We start from the raw sequence: 23,413 nt of genomic DNA on the forward strand, positions 1-23,413 counted from the left end.
CAGTGGAAAGAGAGCTGGGACTGTAGTCAGGAAGACTGGGTTAAAATTCAGCCACAGACACTGTGACCCTGGGCAAGTCTCGTAACTTCTGTCTGCCTCAATTTCCTTAACTGTATTATAGATATAATAGGACCTATTTTGCATGGTTGTTGTGAGAACCAAATGAGATATTTGCAAAATGTGTAAGCACCATGCCTGGTACAGAACAGGTGCTATATAACTGCCTATTTTATCCCAAATGTTTGGAGCCCAATGATCTGAACTTGTTTCAAAAAATAAGCATTTTCTAAGTATATAAACCTTTTCTATGGAGACAATCTGTGTGCAGGCCTTGGATTCGGGATAACTTGGATAGAAGTCTCATATGAAATGCACTGTGTGTCCCTAGATGAGTCACTTTATGTGACTGGCATCTCCATCTCATCTGCCATATCCTTTCAGATTACCTTGGTGAAAAAACTTTCCATGTCCAGATTCCCGTATGCTACCAAAAACACAGATCCTTCTGATACTCATATAAGTCCTTCACATTCAGAGAATAATGTTATGTATAGTTATTTCTCTTTCACACAAATACAGTTTTAAAAAGTGATTTATGACTCCTGACATTGCAGGCTAATTTTGAAGACCTTTAAGGGTTGTACATGCTTCAAGTCAAATCACAACAAATTAGGAGTAAACTTGAGTACTATAAAGTTGAAGTTGGTGGTGATAATTAAATCACGTTTCAGCCTATTTCCTTCCTTCTTTTCCCCATTTCATTTCTATTTCTCCATTCCCCTTCCTCCTGCCTATGATTTAAATTGCTGGCAACTAAAGCAGTCATTTAGCTTTACTGCTGGGGGTTAGGCCTTAGCTCAAAAGCAACCTGACGTGGCAGGAATGCTGGGGTTGGAGATAGAATAAGGTACTGTGTTTGTATGTTACTTGTTTCATCTTAGGTGAGACACCTCACCTAGGATATTTCTTTTATTTGTAAAATATGGAGGTTGGAGGAGAAGATTTCTCTATACATCTCCACATGAAACATACATGAGTCAAACTGACCTTTTTTTTTTAATCTCCATAAAATAATGACCTCAAAGTCCTTCATAGGCTAAGAAATTTTGACTTACACTATGGAAAAATGTTGTTACACTTATTTGCAAAATGAAAATAACAAATTATTTAATTGTAATATTCCATGTTCTCTTCACTAAACTCTTAATAGAATATTAACAATATGCTTTCAGAAATTAAGTGAAAACAATCTAATACATTTAGGATGGTGAGGATCCTTTAAATTTAAATAAAATTTTGCTTTGCAATTTTAAATAATGTGTTTTGAAGTAAAAAATTCTCAGGACCTAAACTGTGAATGATACAGAATATTAACAACAGTGAATTGCATGTACCAAGAGATGTAAGATTGGAGCAAAGACATGAATAAAGAGGTGGGTGCATCCCAAAAGGAAAGGTGGAGAACCTGAATGCTGAACTAGCATGCTGTGTAAATCTTCTATGGAAAATTTATTGAAAGGTATAATCTAGAACTACACAGGATGAAAAGGTATGAATGCACTGTAACCTATACAAGTACACTGAACTATTAAAGTATTCTTTCTTCAATTCAAAGGAAGAAAATTCAAAATTTTCAATTCAGTGTGACATCAGCAAAATTGATGAACTTTGATAATTCTGTTGTTAACTGGGGAGAAATTAAACATTAAGGTCAAATCACTAATGTTAAAGGGGGATCTGCTGTCATACTTACTAGCACACTTTGGCACCACAAAGCCAAGTCTATGAATATCTTATTGAATCTTTTAGGATGTGTCTTTGTGACACTGCAACAACTGCCTGACTGGTAACTTTACACCAACACAATCAAATTTAGTCTACATTTGTGCTTTCCTTTGGCTTCACTAAAATTTTATTTCTCAGATGAAGACAGATGCAATACAAAACAGTCTGTTGGCTATTTTTTTGGTACCAAGAAGTCATGGACAGATTGAATAGAAACGTTTTAAAGCATTCATTCATTTATTAATATGCTGTCAAACTCAGGAATTTTTTACACTTTTGTATTTATTCCATTTTGCTTTCTCTTCTGATACACACCTTTAAAAAAAACATTTAACTCTTTCATGAAGAAATATTGTTAAATATTTAATGCAAATGAATAATTTCATTATTGTCCTATAGAAATGTAACTGGAACACTATCCTCTTTAACCCAATAACTCATTGAAATGCCTTCGCTTAACAGCTGCTTCTATGAGCAAGGGAGTTTGCCACGATTCATTTCTACTTCTTAGGAAAACACTGCTTTACCCTGTAATATAAATTAAAGAATATCATTTCTGTAATACAGATGTTTCTCTGTGCTGTAATGATACAGAATAATCTTGTCACACTCTCCAGCATTCATTCAAATTTATTAAAAAAACTTAACCATTTTCTTTAAAAGGCACACACATTTACAGGTTCAAATCTTTATTGTTTTAAAATTCTACATGTCTTTTACAATACAATAATTTGTTACTTAAATGACTTTTATATGGTTAATGTACAATGAGTGTTTTTTTCCTGAAGCTCAACCATGAATTACAATTTCATCAATATGATTTTTCTAAATAGATTAATACAAGACTTCTGTGTTACTGGGAAGGTTCATGTGCTTACATTTAAAACTGTCAATGGCACAAATTCTTCCCTTCAGAATCTATATGATCAATCCATCCAAAGTGCTTTGAAGATTGCTGATTACCTGTGGCTGATCTTAAAATCAGTCAATCCAATTGTAGGGTTCCTTTTTTTCCTTCCTTGAAACATCAAAGGGCATTTAAAAAAAATAATGAAACAAGTTGTGGTAGTTTATCTACAGAGGCAAACTCATGTTTAAGAAAATTATATGATTATCTGCATGCAATGACACTCTTTAAATAGTTTTGAAGAATTTATACATATTATAAAGAATGTGTTAAAGAGAGCAAGTATCCTGATTTTCACAAAAGGACAAATGCTGGTAATAATGGTAACTAACATTTAACATCTAAGTTTGAGCTAATGTATATTTAACAGGCAATTAATATGGCTAATTTATAAGCCACAATGTATAGGGTATGCCCTTTGAGAAAATGAACTAATTTGGTCCACATTTTCTAGAGTCATCTGGGTAAAAAACTGTAATTCAGCCAAGGGATTTGATGAATTTCTTGTTTCTAAAATGTAATTTGTTAAAAAATAAATGTTGTACATCAATGAAGTATATTGTCATATTGACTTCTGTATAAAAAAGATGGCCTTCTACTTTTGGAGTGATGGATGAACACTGTAGGACAAGGCAGAAAAAATATGACAAAATGAAATGAATTTTCTGTGAGGGTTATACTTTCTTGTTCCACGGCACAGCTTTTACTCTGTAAAATTTGGTACCCAGAGGAACTTTAAATCTGTTTTGTGCCTAAGAGAGAAAGAAGAAATATTTCTTTAAATTACTAAACCAAACACATGGCACTCTTAACATGTACTTGCTGCATGTGAAATTCAAGCTAAGGTAAGACATTATCTAAGAGTTATCACTGTAAGTAATAGAAGGACTTCATAATAATATTATTTCATCTAAAAAGCTGTTCTGCAGTAATTACAGAGAATTAGAGTGAGTCTTCAGTGGTGACTCAATAGAATGAATGAGATTATTAAAAATGAGACATGTATATACTTACTAATTATAAATAAATTATTGACACTAAACCCATTATTTTTAAATCATGAAATAATTCTTTTGCATCTTCACTCAGGGAGGTTTGATAGACAAAAAGGAAAATATTTCTGCATCAAAACAGAGTTCTTTTTTGATTACCACTAATTTATAGAGCTACCCTTCATATAAGACACTACTGACTCAGCAGGGATAAAACAAGAATTAATCTTTCAGTCGGTAACCTAACTGATTATCTGTCTATCCCCTTTATGGCAAATGACACATACCTATCAAGATTATTTGCTAGGATTAATTATGACTACAGCCAAAGGGGTGACCTTCTTGGGTTTCACTGGAACCATTTTCTAACTCGGAGAGGTTTACAAACTTATTTGTCCTACTGCACCCTTTAAAAAAAACTACTCACTGCCTCCTGGGATTAGGTTAACGCCTTATTTTTATTTAACACCCCACAACTATACCTGAGGCTACTCCTGCCCCCCAGATCATTCCAATGCCCTGATATCACTCACTTTGGGAACCTATGCTCTAACTGGATAGGGAATGATTATTACTGGTTTCTACATAAAGCACTGTAGGTTTTCTTTACTAATTCTATGCTTCGTATACCACATCCTATATTTTGTTTTACCTTTTTGGCTTGACAATATTCCTTTTCCATTACTTTTCCAAGTACCCAGGGTCTTCTAGATGTACCTGAAGCTAATAAGTTACAGCATTAATTTTATTTTAAAAATAAAATCTCCTATAAAGCACTTCAACACTTTAAAAAAATAAATAAAATCCTTGAGTTATGAATTTATAACACAAAGCAAGGAAAACCTTAAATACTTGTGAACAATTTTTTTTATCATTACCATCTCTCCCCTTCAGTTAACTAGTAAGACATAACATGAATGGATTATGGAACAGATTAAATTAAAATCAATATAGAAGGCACTGCAAACCGAAATCTAAGAATTCATGACTCCACAATGGCACAAGAGTGCCACCTACTGTACTAACCAAGAAGATTTTATTTGAAGAAATACAAAAAATAAACTGAAGAAAATGCAAAAAAAACCAGGCAGAATATCAGGTGCATGCAGCAAATAAAAGGATTTTTGGAGTAGAAAGTTCTAAAGTTAAGTTGAGAAGGGCAGAATGTGTTTAAAAGGAAATGGAAAAACTCTCTTCAACATTCAAAGCTGCCACTTTCTTGAATAAGTGTTAGATGATAGTAACAGGGACACTAACTTATTAGGTCAGTATATTCTCAAACTTTAAAGATGAATGAAATAGTTTTAGGGACAGGGAGCACTGACTTTTAAGAAGGGTTGTCACACAGAAGAATAATTAGATTTCCCCCTCTCCCCCCCAACTGGTCTTGGAGAGCAAAATAAGAAACAACAGTTGGAAGTTGCTAAGAGAACAGTTTAAGTTTACTGTCACGCAAAACTTCCTGATAATTAAAAAGCTGGCTACCTAGAATGATGGCGAGGTCCCCCTCCATGGAGGTCTTCATACAGAGGCTGAACACTTGCTGGGTATGTTGTAGTGGTAATTTTTCCTTTCTTGTATGAGTTGAACTAGATGGCTAGATGGATGACCAGAGGTGCTTTTTAATTCTCCAATTCTATGAAATTTTATGGTAATGTGAGAGCTAAAGGTTCTGGTGATCACTACTACAGCCAATCAAACCTCAGTGGAATGCCCTTCCCTACCATCTTAAAAGTAATAGAAACAAAAGAATAGATATTGTCACATTACAAATTAAGAAATAAGCTTTTTCTCTTCTTTTCACATCTAGTGACTTCAAGACAACAACAATCCTGTGATAGTAATTCATCAGATAATCCATTAACCCAGAGATATATAAAATTAAACTTATCTCTTCATATTTTATCTGGGAAATGTATACAAGGTTCAGGTAGCAACCTTGGAAGTTTCATCTAAATAGCCTCAATTTTGCTAGTTGGGAAAAGAGGATAAGTATATTTTAAAAAATTATTTAAAAAGACAGAATTTCTGCTCTAGAACTATTCTAGAGCAAGATAAGGCGTTAGAGATCATCTAGCCTTAAGTCTTTATTTTACAGATGAAGGCACAGAGGCCCTCAGAAGTTAAGTTATTTGTTCATGGCTAGTTAGTAACCAGATCTCTCCAGTTTTTCTTTAGTCCATGCCTGGAAATTAAGTTGAAGAAATTAAAATCTAGGTGAAAAGCCCAATGGACTCAAAAGGACTGCCTAGCTTCCTTTGTTTCTCCATTTCTCTTTGCTCTCCTCTGTTCAATGGGAGCTCTCTGGATCCACCTTTGTGGCTAGCCAGCAGTTTGAGTTATATTATAGGGAAGCTGAGACTAATGGCCTGGCATAAGGCTAGAGACTGCACCTGTGATTTCATTGGTATAAATACTAAGTGAAGAATCTATTAATACAAGTCAGCATCTTCTCAGTTTGATTTGCCCAAGCAGCAAGTAGTTGTAGTGCAACTCAAGTTGGTAAACTGCCACAGAGGCAGATTCAAAGGGCCCTCATATCCTACTGAGCTGTCCACCAATTAACAAAGTAGATATGAGAAAGAAAATAAGCAGCACTTCTAGGCACACTGAGCTTTTAAATCAGATTTTAACTTGAGTACAGAAATATAGTCACTGGGTAGAACTTGAACTCAAGTCTTCCTCTTCAGTCTTCTACCTACCAGACTACAAGTACAGTCCAGATCTCCATCCATGACACTACAGAGCCTCTCTCCTAGTGGCCTGGGAATCTTCCCTACCTTTGGGAAGAACTCTGAAGTCCTCAGAATAGTGGATGTTACACACTGCAAAAACTACCAGAGGACTCTTGAGTAGTTAAGACAGGAGGCTATGAATGTGAGAAACTTAGTGACATTTTCTCTATGTTACTATTTGGGAAAAGCCAAAGTTACACAATTTTACGTTTGCACATTACATTTTTCCCTTTGAAAGACAGAGGAAAACAACCAGGACACCTCTTCCAGTTACAGATTAGAATTATTTTATATACGTTTACTTATTTAAAAGCAAGTTTATATAACAGAGATTTGCAGTTTCTGTTCTGTTACATATGTGGAAATGCTCATTTATTTAGTGTCTTTAAGTTCAGGAAGAAAGGGGGTAGGGGAAATGGAGAACCTGAATTTATAAAAGCTACACTAATTTATATGTATGTACAAGGCTGAATCACATAACCCTGGACTAAATGATGACATTTGATACAATAATTTTCTTCATCATGATCAAGGAAGGGAGCATTTTAATATTTGAGAAGAATAATGATTTCATCAGTTGTTTACCATCTTAACCAAGTTATGTAAGAACTTAGATGACTGCATGGAGTTGCTGTGGACAAAATAATCTGTCTCTACTGGTCAACTTTCTGATGATAAGCCTCTCAGAATTTAGTTAGGCTTATCCTCAGATAACAGACAAATAAGCTTGCACTTGAGGCCTCTCTCACTTGGTAGAACCAAGTTTGACTGACACAATTTTTTAAAAATCTAGTCACCTCTACACTACGATAAAACACTGAAAAAGAATTTTAGTTGAATATGATGTTTTAATTAAGTAAATATTTAAGCTAATAGTTCTCAAATATTATCATCTCACTGTTAAGATTTACCAGAGAGAATACACTAAAGCATCCTAAGCAGCTGTAATATTTGTTCATATATTTGCTAATTAGATGGGACCCCAGATCACTTTCTTCTTTTACAGCTGAGGAAAATGATGCCCAGAAAAGTTAAGTAATATGTTCAGGATCACACAGAGTCCAGGCTAGGCCAAGAATTCATGACTTCTGACTCCTAATTTCTACTTCATAATTTTCTTAAGTGACTTAAAAAATATTTCTGGATTTGACAGTTCCCTTAAAGGACATCTCAGTGCTTTTCAATGCCCTGGACAGAGTACACATTCAAGAAATATTTATTAATTGCTTATTTTGAACAAAGAATATAAAGCAAAACATTCTCTTTTTTTTTGTAAATATTTGTACTACAGTGAATTAGTTAGTATGCCAAATTCTGCAACTTTTAGAACTCTAACAAGTCTAAAAAAATTGGCTATCATTAAAAAAACCTGGTAATTGCTGACCCTAGAGTATCATATTTTAGTTAAAAATGAGACACTTACCACACTCACCTGGTTTGAGGTCCAATGCAGCAAGAGACTCTGAATGCAGGAAGTATAAAGTTGGACTAACAGTAAATAATACATAATTGTCATGACGTTCATCCAAGATAATGAGAACCAAATCTCCAACCTGAAAACTAAATAAAAGTAGTAGAGCTTTACTATACTTGGTGGTGTTATTATTACAACTACATTCTTGAAAGCTTAACTAAACTTGGGATTTTAAGATAAAAATTGTTGCTGTTGTTCAGCTGTTCCTGACTCTTTGTGATCCTGTGGACCATACTGTCCATGGGATTTTCTTGGCAAGGATACTTTCCTTCAGCAGTGGATCAAAACAAATGGATGTGAAGAGACTTGCCCAGAGTTACACAGCCAGTATCTGAGACTGGATTTGTACTCAGGTCTCCTTAACTCCAGGCTCTGGGTTCTATCCACAGAGCCACCTAGCTACCCTAAGATAAAATTACAGGCTATAAATTTGAAAGGGATCTCTGAGATCATCTCATTTAACTCCCACATTTAAGGGATCAGCAAAATGGGATCCAGAGGTGAATGGAATTGTCTAATACTACATGGTCACTAGAGGCAGTAAGGAAAGGAAGTTAGATTTGAGTCTAGTTCCTCTGACTATAAATTTAGTATTCTTTCTATCGTATCACATCTAGCTAAATATGACTAACTATATCCTCAAAATTCCATTTAAATCTACATGTTCACAAGCCCTGAAAGCCCTTTTTTTATCTAAGAAAATGAGCATAAGGCCAGGAACATAGTATGTATTCAATAAATATCTGGTTATGAAAAAATAATCTACTTTGATTTTTACAAGCATTTTTCTGATATTTTATCATAACTATTTATGTATAAGTAAACACAGGTATTTTTAAAAGCATCTGGCAGTTTTAGTGATTATTACAGTGCCATTAGCAGTTCACTATAATCTGACATAAAGCAAAGTGCCAGTAAAACTCCTTTCTCCCCTTTTAAAATGTTTTATCCTAGGTATAGCTAAATGGTTGGGAAAGAAACTAAATTATGAACGTCACAATTTGCTCAAGGTGATATGATCCAGGTGTAAAAAGCATTGCTTAGGAAAAGAAGTGGAAGGATGGCTTCCTTGTCTTCATTGGATGACTTGCCTAATAACTTGACTTATAAATCAGACTATCTTAAAACCAATAAACCACATGTATACTTACCACCCCCACCCCCCAACCCCCAGGGGCCTAAAGAAGGGGATCTTCAACAATAACAACTGAGCTTCAAGAATAATAATTTGCAATTTTTTTGAGTTTTGGTTTATAGCATTGCTTGTTGTGACCCAACACAGTGCTTAAATATGCTATCTGGCCTTCTTTTGTTTTTATTTTTAAATAAAATCAAACTGATTAAAGCAATTATTAAGTTTCTTAGATCACTGGGAATAATTAAGATATAAGAGCAGAAAATCACTATTTCAGGAACCCTTATCTACTTTTCCCCTAAAACAGAATAGCAAAAAACCCCCAAACCATAACACAGCCATCTTAGGTTTGAAAGGGACTGAGGTGATATTAACCATCTCTTTGTCTTCATCCAGAACCTTCTGGCTATTACTAACTAAAGAACTATTCTGAGCTTTTATTTTCCTACTGCAACTGAAATCAGAAAGAAATATAGATTAGACATAAAAAGCTGGGAAATAATTATATTTTCATATTAAAGGCTTGGAACTCTGGTCAAGATGGAAGCTTAAGCATATTAAAACAAACAAAACAAATAACTTTAAACAATAGGTAGTTATGGGCTATACTACTAGCTATACTTATACCAAGATTCAAGGGGCAGCTAGGTGGTGCAGTGGATAAAGCACAGGAGTCAGGAGGGCCTCAGTTCAAATCTCACCTCAGACACTTGACACTCACTAGCTGTGTGACCTTGACCAAGTCACTTAACCCCAACTGCCTCCTCCTGGGTCATCTCCAGTCATCCTGATGAATATCTGGTCACTGGATTCAGATGGCTCTGGAGGAGAAGTGAGGCTGGTGACCTGCACAGCCCTCCCTCACTCAAAACAAAGTCAAGTGCAAGTCATGTCATCATTTCTCTGATGGCATGGTCTTCTTCGGCAATGAAGGACAAACACACACCAAAATTCAAGAAGGCTTTTAGATATATTCAATAAACACATGTGAAGTAAGCTATGGATGTTTCAGCACAACATTCTTAACATTTTGTGACTGACATCATTAAGGGCAATTGCTTCTTATCATATATTGGTTTTGGGAAATGCTAAGGAGTCTAAAAACTAGCCTCAATGGAGCACCTGTCTGTGACAGTGCAGCACAGAGCAATGAAATACCTGTCTATGGATTAAAACCTATGGCATGCCTTTGGAAGTTGCAGGTCTCTCTTCACTGGAAGTGTTTTTCAAGCAAATCTAGATGACCACTTTTAGAACAGCAGAGGCAATAATTCTTTAAGTTTAAGTTGGATTAAATAGTTTTTCAAGCCCCTACTAATCTGAAATTCTCTGATTTCTCTAACAAGTTAGCACTTTTAAGAGACTTTACTTACTAATTGGTGACATACATAAAAGAATCTCCCCAAATCATATACTTACTCTCTAATAGCTATTTTTTCAGAATGTCTTGAAGAAACTGAAGACATGCTTTGAGACATCTGGAAGAAAGAAATTGAGCAAGTAATAAAGCACATAAAATGATATTACTCTCACATACTTTATTATCCTTAAATTGTTTATTATGTAGCTAAATAGAATAAATCTTAGATCAAAATACATGTATTATTAAGAAATTACATTTATCTAAAAGTTCTTGATAACTCAAGAGTCACTGAAAAAAATGACTAGTGCTTGGTGAAATATTCAAATTACTTTTCATTATATTAGTGTAGTTGCCTTCAACAATTTCCCTTAGTTTTTGCTGGTGTTAAACCTATTTTTATTTAAATATGGCTAGTCTGAAAACTAAATATAGAACTATATTTAGATTACTCTTCATGTTAAATAAATCAAAGTTTATGCATACATGTAGAGAGGGGTTAAGCCTTGGCAAGAAGGGAATTCCAAATGATGGAAGTAAAAGGACCAATAAATTCTGCAAAGGGGGATTGAGGAGGGAATGTATGTAGAAATTATGTAATTCAGCTAACAAAGGTAAGAAAGACTTGTGTGTTGTTAACCTACAAATCTGAAAATGTGTTCTATTTCATCTAGTATAATGATCATTGTCATTAAATCAAAACATGCACTGATGTGCACATGTAATATAAATGCAAAAAAATAGATACATGCCTTAAGAATATCCATCTGATGACAAGGTAGTATAGGTTTACAAAGCTTATGAATTAATGCCATGATGCTCCATGCCTTTATCAAACATGGGTACTTTTAGTTTTTTCTTGCTCGAAGCTGACAGAGTAAGAAATGCTCTGTGACAGTGGGGATATCAATTTATCTCTCTGGGCATCAGCTTCCTTATACATAAAACAAAAAGGATTAGATGATCCTTAATGGCCCTCATGGAGATCCTTTGCAAATAAAACTCCAATCTACTGAGTTTCAAGATCTAGGGCTTTAAAATATTAACAGTTTCAATACTGTCATTATAAGTACATTAAATCCCAGGATGCAGGGTTGGCAAAGCACTGGATTTTGAATTAGGAAAACCTCAGTTTAAATGTTGCTTCAGACACTTTTTAACTGTGTGATCCTGGGCAAGTCACTTAACCAATCCTGGCTTCTGGTCTGTTTTTTCATGAAATAAAACTGGAATAATAACAGTTCCTACTCCACAGGGCTGCTGTTAGGATCAAATGAGATAACATACATGAAGCTCTTGGAAAAATCTGTGTGCTACATAGGACATGGTAAAAGTCTTGTGATGTTTTAAGCTTTAATAGCTCTAATAGATTTAAAATATATGAAGACTTTTGGGATACCATATGTGAAAGACATTATTACAGCCCTGAGATTCTTTCAATTTGAAATTTTTGAAAGCATAAATGGAAAATGAGCTTAAATTTCACTTTGTGCCACGAAAATTCTTTCTAAAGAAATCATAATGTTGAAGAAAAACATTTCAAGCACTTTAGAAATGGGCTGTATGAATGGTGAAAACATACTGAAAAAATATTGACTATACAATCAAAGAATCTGGGTTCAAATTCCAGGTTCTCTTGCTTACTATCTGCATCATGTTGGACACATCACTTCACCACTCCGGACCTCAGTTTCCTCATCTATAAAATTACAGAATAGCGTCTACTTTGCAGATCTAGATCTATGATCCTATAAAGTCTTCTTTCCAGTCACAAAAGAACTTCTATTTGGCAACAACCAGTATATTAAGTATACATTCAAGGAATAAAATTGTTACTTTGGGGGAAATATTCTATAATTCATATTTCTCTTGTTCTCTTGTTTTCCATGATGGATAAAAGGGTCTAGTATGAGCCAAGCATTATGCTAAGCACTGGAGCTATGAAAAGAACTATGATAAGAGCTCTTAAGGAGGTCACATCTCCAGGGTTGGACTAGATGCTGATAAGATCCCTTTCATCTCAGATTCTGTAATTTCTTCTATAAGTACACATTTAATTTCCTCACCTATGTGATTACTTAACTTTTCTAGGCCTTGCTTTTCTCATCTATAGATGATATATCACTTTTAACAGAAATTATTTTGTGTTTGTATCCTCAGTGTTTAGCACAGTGATTATCATATAAGGCTTAACGTTTCTCTATTCAATATTAGTTAGAAGCAGTATTGTACTGGAAATTACTTATATATTTTTTTAAAGCTTTGAAATTACATATATACACATACAAATAGCTAAATGATTAAATTTTTATAATGAGGGAATCAGGAGCATGTGAATTTCTCTATAAAATGTTGATTATATACATATGCTCTGTGTGTGTGTGTGTGTGTGTACACAAGTGTGTATATATATTATATATAGTCTAGTACCAGCTGTGATGGGTACAATGCTTTAGGTAAAACAAACTGTGGCTTTGATAAAAATTAAATATACATATATTGTATACACACATACGCACACATAAATAACTTAACGTTACAATTTAATATTAGTGGAAACTTAATATCCTCCTGTCCAGGATGGTGTACATATATGGCAACATTTCAATACTTTAAGGGCCCATGATTCACTCAGATGGTTGTATCTTACTCCACCAATGTATATCACAATCCTTCTAAAATTTTTAAGAAAACAGGACTAACGTATTTTCCTTAACTTTATCATGTGCTCTCCAACTTCCATGCACTCAAATACGTCATCTTCAGTGCTTAGACTACATTCTCTATACAACTCTGTCAATATCATTTTCTTTTAAAACCCAGCTGGTATGCCGCCTCCTCCTCCAGGAAGACTTAAGTAATTCCTCCAGAAGCAAGTTCATTCCTTTACTCAATGATCACATACTTTACATTAAATCACTCCCCAGTCATTTCCTCACTGTGCTTCTTGGATCCTGATAAGTAGATGCCTTGGTAGGACATTCTACTTAGGTCTAACTCTAGCCACACTTCACTTTCTTCCCTGGCCATTTGTTTGTTGGCTGCCATGCACTCTCAACCCTCTCCTTTTTTCTAGGTCCGGAACCATAATCAAACTAATTGTCATTTCTACTAAAAAGGGTATATAAATCTACTCTGCTATAGCTTTATTCACTATCTCTATAACTTTTCCAAACAAAATGTTTGATCTTAGCCACCATTCTACTATGTGTAGTTTCTATCAGAATATAAGTTTATTTGAGTCTAACCATTCTGGAGAACAATTTGGAAATAGGCCAAAAGGGCCATGGGGCTATAAAATTATGCATACCATTTAACCCAGAAATGCCACTACTAGTTCTGTTTCCCAATGAGATCAAAGGAGAAAGGATCTATTTGTACAAAAATACTTATATCAGCTCTTTTTGCAGTGGTAAAGAATTGGAAATTGAGGAGATGTCCATCAACTGGGGAATGGCTGAACAAATTGTGATATAGGATTGTACTAGAATTCTATTGTGCTGTAAGAAATGACAAGCAAAAACCTGGAATGACAGAAGAACATTGTAAAATGTACCAGCAATATTTTAAAGATGATCAACTGTGAAAGGCTGAAGTTATTCTGATGAAGACAATGATTCAAGACAATTCCAAATCCATGAAGGAAAATGGTATCTACCTTCAGAGAGAGAACTGGAAAACTTTGAATGCAGACTAAAGCATGCTTTAAGTTTCTTTTTCTCTGTATGTATGCGTTTTCTTTTACAATATGGCCAATAAGGAAATGTATGTTTGCATGACTTTACATGTATAATCAATATCATACTGATTGCCTTGTCAAAGAATAGGAGGAAAGCAGAGAATACGAAAACCAAAATTTTAAAACATTAATGTTAGAAAACATTTCTTTTAGGTGTAATTGGGAAATATTTAACAAAATAAAAATATTTTTTAAAACAATATAAACTTCTTGATTGTTTTTGCTTTTGTACTTGTATTCCTAGCACTGAGAATATTGTTTAGCATAAAAACTTAAATGTATTTCACTAATTCATCGATTACACTTAGTTTTACCTATATCTATCTGACCCTTCCCTAATCCCACTTACATAGTATCTCTAATCACAACTGCCTAGCGGAATACTTAAATGTACAGCTGAACTGAGAGGTATTTATAAAAAGAAATATAAAAACCATCATGACTACTGGAAACAAAGTGCTCAAAAGTAGATGCACTATTGATTGTGGTCTTTAAGAAAAAAGAGCATAAAAATAATGACACTTTTAGAGCTATCAACATGCCAAGTAATAAATACTTACTAGTCTCTGATTTAACCGCTTATTTTCTTCTTCTTTTAACTGCAAAGTCTGTAGAACAAACAACAATTTATTTTCTGTACTTAGAATCCATCCAAATGATAAAATATTTGAAACACAAAAAAAGCATTTCTCTGAAAAAGGTGAATTAATCAAAAGAAAAATAACCAAAAATTTTTCTTTACAATAGCTCTATATATCTTCTGACATTTTCCTAGAAATCAATTCAAAATGCTCTGGATTTTGCTTGAAACAGACATATTTGTTTAAGCTCTGCTTGAAAATATTTGCCACTTTTATTTCTAGAATTCCATTAGATAGCCAAAAGAGATAGAAAAAGATGTTTATAGAATTAAGGAATGATGATTGGTCTATGGACAAAGAACTTCCTTACCTTTATAAAAGTTAGATATGTGCTTGCCTAATTATAAAACCATACAACATAAGAAACAAACATACCTAGTGACTTGGTCAGAGGAGAAAATGGAAAACAGTTGCCAACCTTCAAGATCCTATTCAGACATTCAAATTTATTTCTATTTGAGAAGCATTAGTTGTGTAACTTTGCTATCAGAAATGTTACAGCTCTTCTCTTTTTATATTTTTAACCCAAGATAAATATAATTTACCATTTTAAAAAATATGTAAAGTATTTCTTTTATTTCCTAAAACTGTTAATAGAGGACTGCTACTAAGTAGGAAATGTATAAAGATTTTAGATCTTGTATTTTCTGATATGTACCTTTATTAATTAGCATTCGAAAATCAGCAAGATTATCTGAGCTGCTGAAAGCCATTTGCTTACTTTAATAAAGACAGGATTCCTCAAAATGTTAAGCAGATCATTACAAAAAACACAGAACAATTAAAATTAAATTCTAAATGCAAATAATATGGATATATTTTTTACAATAAAAATATATTAATGGAATGAAACCAGTTAAAGAATACCCAAGTATATCCCAAAGTGAATACAATGAATTTAAGAATTAAAAAAAGAAAGTTACTTACTCTTTCTAACAACATTATCCTTTGTTTTTCTTCAGACAACATGTGAATATTTTCACTAAGGAGAAAAAAAAGGAATTTATAAAGAAATAATTCTACTATTTCAAAGGTAAGTGCTATCTTCAACTGTCATCTCTAAAATTCTTTTAAGTCTCTTACTAAAAGTGAAGAAGAATAAGGATATTAAATACTTTACCAAATCTTGAATAGTGTTTTGGTGTTTATGATAAACTTATGAAGTGCTCAATGAACCATGAATTTGTTATTACATTTGGAAAGTTTACTTTCACTATCATATATCCTTTTATGGGAATATGCTACTATATTTACAACTTAAAATTTAATGACAAAATGAAGATTATTTCCCCCTGAAATTTAAGGGACAAGATGTTAATATAGCTGAATAGCCTGATAGTATTTATTTCATTTTAATTTTCTCTTATTCCTTTGGAAAGAACATGTCTGGTATATATAAAACACTAGTATGAATTCAGTTGTGTAAGTTTTAACAACTGTAGTATTCCAGTGGTTTCTCTATGTAGATGTACATGCATATGCATGTATGAATGTACATATATTTCCCTAGTGTGGCTCGGTCAGTGATAGTGCTAGCTAGATGATGGTTAGCAGATGAGCTAAACAAGAACAGCCACTAAAGCCTCTTTGAGAAGAAACAAATGAACAGATCAATAAAGAAATGGCTGATGACTATCTAGAAAGATGAGTGATTATTACAAATAATATGGCTTTATCAGTTCATGTAAGATGATATTTCTTGCATTCAAACCTGCCTGTTAGGCATGTCATTTAATCCTTCAAGGTTTCCATTTTTCTGTAATTGGAATAGGTAGCTTCTAGAGTCCCCTCTTGTTCAAAATCTAGTTTAACAGGATTTTAATGAAGAATGTGATAAAGTACATTAATTAATCAACCACATACTTATTAAACTCCTAGTATGTGCTAGACACTAGGGATACAAATCAGTCAATAAATGTTTTTAAGCAGTTACTATGTTAGCATGAAGATAAAAAGACAGGTAGACAATCCTTGTTTTTTAAGGAAACTGATTTTATATAAGAAATAATCAACAAAAAGCAGGCAGTAGAATTAAGGGGGATCAAGAAAGGCTTTTGGTAAAGGATAGGATTTTAGCTGAGACTTGAAAAAAAAAAATAGAGGGAAGAGATGAGGAAGGAGAGCATTACAGGCCTTGGGGAAAGCCTGTGAAAACCCAGATTCAGGAGATGAAGCAAGAAAGCTGGTGCCTTTAGATCAAAGAGTGCAAAGGCGGCATTGGGAGGGATGCTAGATTGTGAAGTACTTTGAATACCAAACAGAGAATTTATGCCAGAGAAATTCTCTCCCTTTTTGTCACTACTTTTTGGCTTCTTTTGCTTCCTTCAAGTCTCAACTAAAGTCATACCTACTGCAAGAAGCCTTTCCTAGTCCTCCTTAATCTTAGTGCCTTCCCTCTGAGACTACCTCCAGTTTGCTCTATCTGTATCTTATCTATAGCTGTTAACATTTGTCTCCCTCATTACACCGTGAGCTCACTGAACAGACTCTCTTTTGCTTTTATTTGTATTCTAGGCTCTTAGCACAGTACCTGACACGCAGTAGGTGCTTAATAAATGCTAGGTGACTAACCACCTTTACTATTTTTATTAACAACTTGGATAAAGGCAGAGAAGGCATGCTCATCAAATTTATAGAGTGAACATCAAGTTAGGAGGAAAAACTAAAACACTGAGATACAAAGTGTAGGATCCAAAATCATTGATAGGCTAAGGTTTTGTTTCATCTAGTAAGATGAAAATTCCATACTATCTTTAATTTATTTAAAAAAATGAACTTCACAAGTACAAAAAAGAAGAGTAGAAGTCTTCAGTTTTGTCTAAAAAAGAATGAGAAGTATTCAAGTGTGGCAGGCTCAGTGGGTCAGCAGTTTTCAGTAGCACCAAAATAGTGAATGTGATCCTGATCTGGATTGAGATGCACAGCTTATAGAAATAAGAAGTGATTGTCCTTCTGTATTTTGTTACACCTCAACTGAAGCATGGAGTACAGAGCTTGGCACCATAGTTGGAGAAAGACAAGAATAATCTGAGAAGTATCCCAGGGACAACAACTAGTGAAAGTCCTGCAACCATGGCAGAAGAAACACAGCGTGCTGTAAAGAGTAACTTGAAAACCAGTAACCCAAATGATCTGCCAAAAACTATTCAAAGATAAAAGAATCAAATGCATGAAATAATTATTAATAAGCACAAGAAAACCAATTTTGGTACATCTGTGCTTTCATTATGTTGTATATTCTGAGCCTTTGGCAGGAAGCTGTTAATTGCACATGAATGGCACTGAGCAAACTAGGCTCATCAAAGGAAAAATGGCAGAAAGGCTGCTATAAACAAACACAAAAAAAGGCTCTATTTAGGGCCCTGAAAGTATGCTGAAAGGCAGCTTACCAAAGCAGTTTAGAAATGATGTTGGCAACAAGAGCTACCAAAAAGAATGTCAGAGAACTGAGATGATAATCATAATAACATTTATCTACGCACTTCAAAAATTTTTAAACAATATTTCATCTATTTATAACAAATCTGTGAGATAACAGATATTACTATTCCATTTTACAGATGAAGACACATTAAAAGTGTTTCTTAATGCCCCAAATCAAATAACTAATGAATACTGTGGTTTTCAAACCAAGGTTTCTTCTACTCTAAATCAAACAAGCATGGAAGGGTGAGAAGGTTTTGTAGTGTTTTGTATATTTTGCTATATTTATTTTTCTGCCATTGCCAAGTACCTGCTACCTAGGTTCTAAACAGGGGGCTCTTAACTTTTTGTGTGTGTCACAGACCCCCGAGACATTCTGATGAAGCCTATAAATCTGTTCTCAGAATATTGTAAAATACATAAGCATAAAGTTAAAAAAAAAAGGGAAACTGGTTGTACTGTACAATTAACATAATATGTTTTTAAAAAAGAAAGAAAAAAGTTCATAGACCCTGCTCTGAATACAGGGTAGTCCCCATTCAAGAAGAGAAGGTAAAAGCTCTATGAAATACCTTTTTCCCCTCCAAGTCATCATACAGAATGAAATCTTTCTGGTAAAAGTGTAAAAATAACAACAACAACAAAGGATCTGAAGACAAGACAGAAAATCCAACTCATGTGAGGATGGGAGATACAGGAACGGAAAATAGCAGGAAAGGGAGAAAGAAGAATACTGACTTCTCAAAACCAAAGAACAGAGATGTACAAGGGAGACCCTGATCTTTTGAGGAGTAAGCAGCTGTTTTACCTTCCAAACATTCATGATTTGTATCCACAGATGTTGTCAGAAAATAGATCACCCATGCAATAAAGAGTCCAAAAACCCCCCCCAAAACCAGAATTTATGTGGTGAACGTATACGCCATTGTGGAACAGGATACTGGTAGAACTGGGGAGGTATGAGTTACGACCAAATTCCCACACCACCAGAGAAAGTCATTTCAAGAAAGGAAGCTGTATTGCAGACCTGGGACACTTTGGGTTAAGCACGATCCTAGGTGAACTGACCTCGGTGCTTTGGACAAGAATAAAAAGGCAGTTTTTAAGACTTTGGCAGAGAGCTCTTGAAACCCAGGGAACCTTGCCAACTGCTTTTAATCTACCTGAAAGATAATCTTTTATCTGATTTTATCTTTCTGAACTGTTTTCAACTTCCTTGAGAACTACTTTTCCTGAGGGTAGTGGAACATGCTTTTAGTAAAATGACTGTTTGAGACCCCAGCTGATCTCTGAATGATCCTTAGCAATGGATGCAGAACCATAATCCAAACTCCTTACCAAAGTATAAGGAGATGTCATTACCAATTACTAACAATAAAGAGATCTGCTATCTTCTTGCGCTAAAGCCCCAGACAAAGTGAGAAATCTCCCAACACACCTCTAATAGGCTTTTTAGGCAACTTATTGGGAAAAAATTGTATACTGCCATTAGAAACCCAGAGAGCACCACTTATAAATAAGACCCCATCAAGAAAATGAAGACTTTACAGAGATGGAAAATTTTCTTAACTTCTGTTTCCTGAAGACAGGTATGGATGCTTTGAAAGAAGACAATTTCAGAAGTGAACAACTGATTAAGAGAATGATATCTGAGAACAGGATTTGTATTTCTAGACTGTCAATTCAATTGTAGGTAAAATGGACTTTTTGTCAGGGTTGACACATTATATTAGAGGAGGCAAAAAGAGTTTTATCTGAATTCCTGCAAATTTAACCAAATGTAATTTAAACCAAAAAGCAAGAGAAAAAAATCGTGTACCAAATCAGATAGAACAGAATATAGCTATAATGTATGAATAATAGCAATAGAGATACTGAGGACACAGCCTCTAATTGTCTAAAGAAAGTCCAGTCACTCAACTTCTTTGAGCTTTGGACTTCTCATCTTTAAAATAAGGATAATAATACCTGGATTTTTACCTCACAGAGCTGTTATGAGAAAAGGGCTTTGTAATATTTCAAATACTATATAAATAATGTGTTATTATTTTTCACATGACAAAAGGACTCTTTGCTTTAAACAACTGTTCTTTTAAAAACTTCCTTTAAGAACAAGCTTTTATACCTTAAACATGCTTTGTGTACAGTATAATACTGAATACATGAAAGCCAAGAAAAAACAAGATGCTACCTTAATGTTAATTAATATCTCCGGTACCAGTTAACACTAATGCGTATCTTACTGTGTTAATGCTAACCCTTTTGAGTATCCTGAATTGAAGTCAGCTGCCAAAACATTCATCTACACTGGGCTTGTAATTATTTTGGAAATTTTCACTGTATCCTGTCAGTGTCATTAGCTAAAACACAGCCTTCTTTTCTTTATAGCTTACAAAATTCTCTCCTTGTTATGCTCTGTGTCCTAAGATAACTCTTAGCAAAGGTTTGGTTGATAGACAAGAAAGAGTTCAGTGACGTTGGAGGACACGTGCACAAAAACGAGTACTCACTGTACGGACATCATGCTTGTTTCCATTGCTGAATCTGCTCTTCCTTCATCTGCTATTTCTGAGGTTAATCTGCCAGCTTCCCCAGGGAGTTCAGGTGCACAAGCGCCACGAAGTTCAGGGGCTGCAGATAAGCACGGTGGAGGAACAAAACTGCTGCTACGTAATTTATTTACTTCTTCTTCAAGTTTTTTCTTCTCCTCAAGTAAACGAGCTCGATCTTCAGAGAGGGATTCAATTAAATCTGGATATGAAGAATAAAAACAGTAAATCAATACACTAACATTTAATGTATGCCAAAAAATGCTCTAAATTTAACCAAAAGGTCACTACAGAAGTGATCTAAAATATTCTATTAGAATAAATGCAACTAACCTTTATCTCGTTCTTGTTGTTGCATTGTATTTTTCAATTTATCACTAAGATCATTTATTATATTTTCTTTCTTCATTTTCTCTCTTGTTAGAACAGTGTTAAAATTAGTCTAGGATTAGAAAAAATGATAATGACTTGAAATTAATAGTCTAAAGACAAAGACAGAAAATAGCTAACAATTTTTTTTAAGTTGCAAATTATCTTCACAAAAAAGTGCCAGGAAAAATAAATAGGAGAAACTTAATCCAATGGTGTCTTAAATATGTTGTCAATTATACTTCAAAATATTTGCTATTTCCAAGCATCCTCTGCCCTCTTTTCCACAATTATGCTACTATTACCAAAGAAGCAGAAGAGGGCAATAGCTAGCCTACAGACCAGTGATGAACCTCTGCATGCTCAACTACTTTGGTTCTCAGGAAGTAGACTCAGTTTGCTGCTGTGGTCATACTCAAAACTTTTTCAGCAACGTAGAACCTGTCAAGCTTATGGTCCACTGACAGTCTTCAAGATTTAAGTTTCATCTATATGTCAAGTTGAGGCATAAGAACAGGACTTTGCGGAGGAGCAAAGAATGCTTAGAATTATAGCTTTTAAGAGGGTCTATGGTTTTAAGCTTGGCCATTCGTGTTCTAAACGTGAGATCTATGTACAATAACAAGCAAATGTACATAAATATAGAGGAGCTGAGAGTAGATAAATTTTGTGACTTGACATAAAACAAAATAAGACAAATAGAAAGAGAGCTAACACGGAATTCTTTGAAGAGGTAGAGAAGAAGTGGAAGATTTATATTTACTGTACAACCAAAGGCAATAAAAATCATCTCACTTTATGGGGAATTTGGTTATCTCATATTACAATATTTATGAATATTTGAAAAAAAAAAGAATACTGTGAAAATAAATGCAGTTTATGCACCAGCCTTAGTTACAGACGGTGTAAAAAACACCTCAACAAGAAGGTCCAAATAAATCAATATATAGTGATACTCAGTGATTCTGATACAAAAGTGGAAACAAGTCAAGATGGCATGAGAACATGGGTGACGAAGAAGGAATGAGAAGGATCTAAGAATATAGAGAAGCCTAAAGCTTCTACATCATGAGTATTACTTCAAGAAAATAATTAGGACGTGGTGAGGACCATATAACATCTCAAAAATGAAACTTATTTAAGCTTGTATTTACATAGTTACATCACTGACTTGTCAGAGCCAACATCACAATTAACAAAATGCTGGAACAATAAGAAAAAAATGTCATAACTGAAATAATACAATATTAAATATTTGAACAAGTAATTATAATGAAAAATAAGGACAATGGAAATTACAGTAACACTAACCATAATAACTGTTCACCTAAGTTCAATCTTTAAATTAAATCAATTAAAATAACAAGGAAATAAAAAGAACCTAAAAAGCACCTTAGTCTGCAAACATTTGACTTAACTTGCTTAACACTGAGAAATGGTGGTCAAAGAAATACTAATTCACTTGTAAAATGTTGCAAAATAAGATAATGAATGACTTATCTGTATTAGCAGCTTGCTCTCCTTGGCACTCCTTGGGACCAAGTTTCCTTCTCTTCAACTGGCCATATTCTAACGTGTCACTATAACCACATGCCCTCTACTCTTTCATCCCTTACTCTGAACTACAATCAAATGAACAGTATTATTGCCTTTGGAAAAGGTCTATCAATGAAACACCCTATTGTTCCACTCACTATCTCTGTGACTTCCCAGGCAATAATCCCCTTCCCTGGCCACCACTATGTTGTCTTTCCTATTAGAATGTAAGCTCCTGGAAGACAGGTACCATATCCCTTATGCTTAGCACAGCAATTAGGACATGGTGCTTAATAAATGGTTTTCATGCATCTGTATTCATTCACACTAAAATAGTGGAGTGTAAAATCAGTTTAAAGAAAGAATGGAAAGAGTAAACAAAGCTATTGGTAGGGTATTTGAGAATGACAACAAAAAGACAACAAACAGAAGGAAAAAGGGTAAGATCTGCAAAGATTTTAAAAAATTGTTTCTACCATCAATTATAACCATCACTGGACGTAAAAACGACAAAAAGGAAGGAAAAAAAAGATGAGAAAAACAGTTGAAATGGACCAAAATTATACAGATAAAATCCGTACTGGAAGTGACCAAACTGTGAGGACGGCAAGGGATCAATTCACATAGTATCTTGAGAAGAAGATACCACAGCATTGCAAAAAATGTGATACTTCATTAACACTATGAAAAGGTGACTATAGTTACCAAGTTATATTTACTTTAACATATACATAAGATATATATGTATATACCATATATATAAATCCT

At 34.1% G+C, this 23,413-nt stretch overlaps 1 protein-coding gene across 2 annotated transcripts in view; it reads right to left on the reverse strand.

Annotated features, from left to right (window-relative positions):
- Positions 1 to 2,399: 2,399 nt before the first annotated feature.
- The window catches only part of RB1CC1 (RB1 inducible coiled-coil 1), an 83,408-nt gene continuing 62,394 nt past the window's right edge, over positions 2,400 to 23,413 (reverse strand). The window contains exons 17-24 of one of the 2 annotated variants that reach the window (XM_072604582.1): positions 21,074 to 21,182; positions 20,702 to 20,942; positions 15,696 to 15,750; positions 14,688 to 14,735; positions 10,448 to 10,506; positions 7,843 to 7,979; positions 4,337 to 4,407; positions 2,400 to 3,444 (exon numbers count right to left, since the gene is read on the reverse strand). In XM_072604582.1, the coding sequence (XP_072460683.1) occupies positions 3,367 to 3,444; positions 4,337 to 4,407; positions 7,843 to 7,979; positions 10,448 to 10,506; positions 14,688 to 14,735; positions 15,696 to 15,750; positions 20,702 to 20,942; positions 21,074 to 21,182 (798 nt within the window). In that variant the 3' untranslated portion in view covers positions 2,400 to 3,366. The remainder of the gene's footprint in view (positions 3,445 to 4,336; positions 4,408 to 7,842; positions 7,980 to 10,447; positions 10,507 to 14,687; positions 14,736 to 15,695; positions 15,751 to 20,701; positions 20,943 to 21,073; positions 21,183 to 23,413) is intronic. The other variant, XM_072604583.1, reaches the window with a different exon arrangement.

Source organism: Notamacropus eugenii, chromosome 4, assembly GCF_028372415.1.
Source record: "Notamacropus eugenii isolate mMacEug1 chromosome 4, mMacEug1.pri_v2, whole genome shotgun sequence".
In the NCBI taxonomy this organism is placed as follows: Eukaryota; Metazoa; Chordata; class Mammalia; order Diprotodontia; family Macropodidae; genus Notamacropus; species Notamacropus eugenii.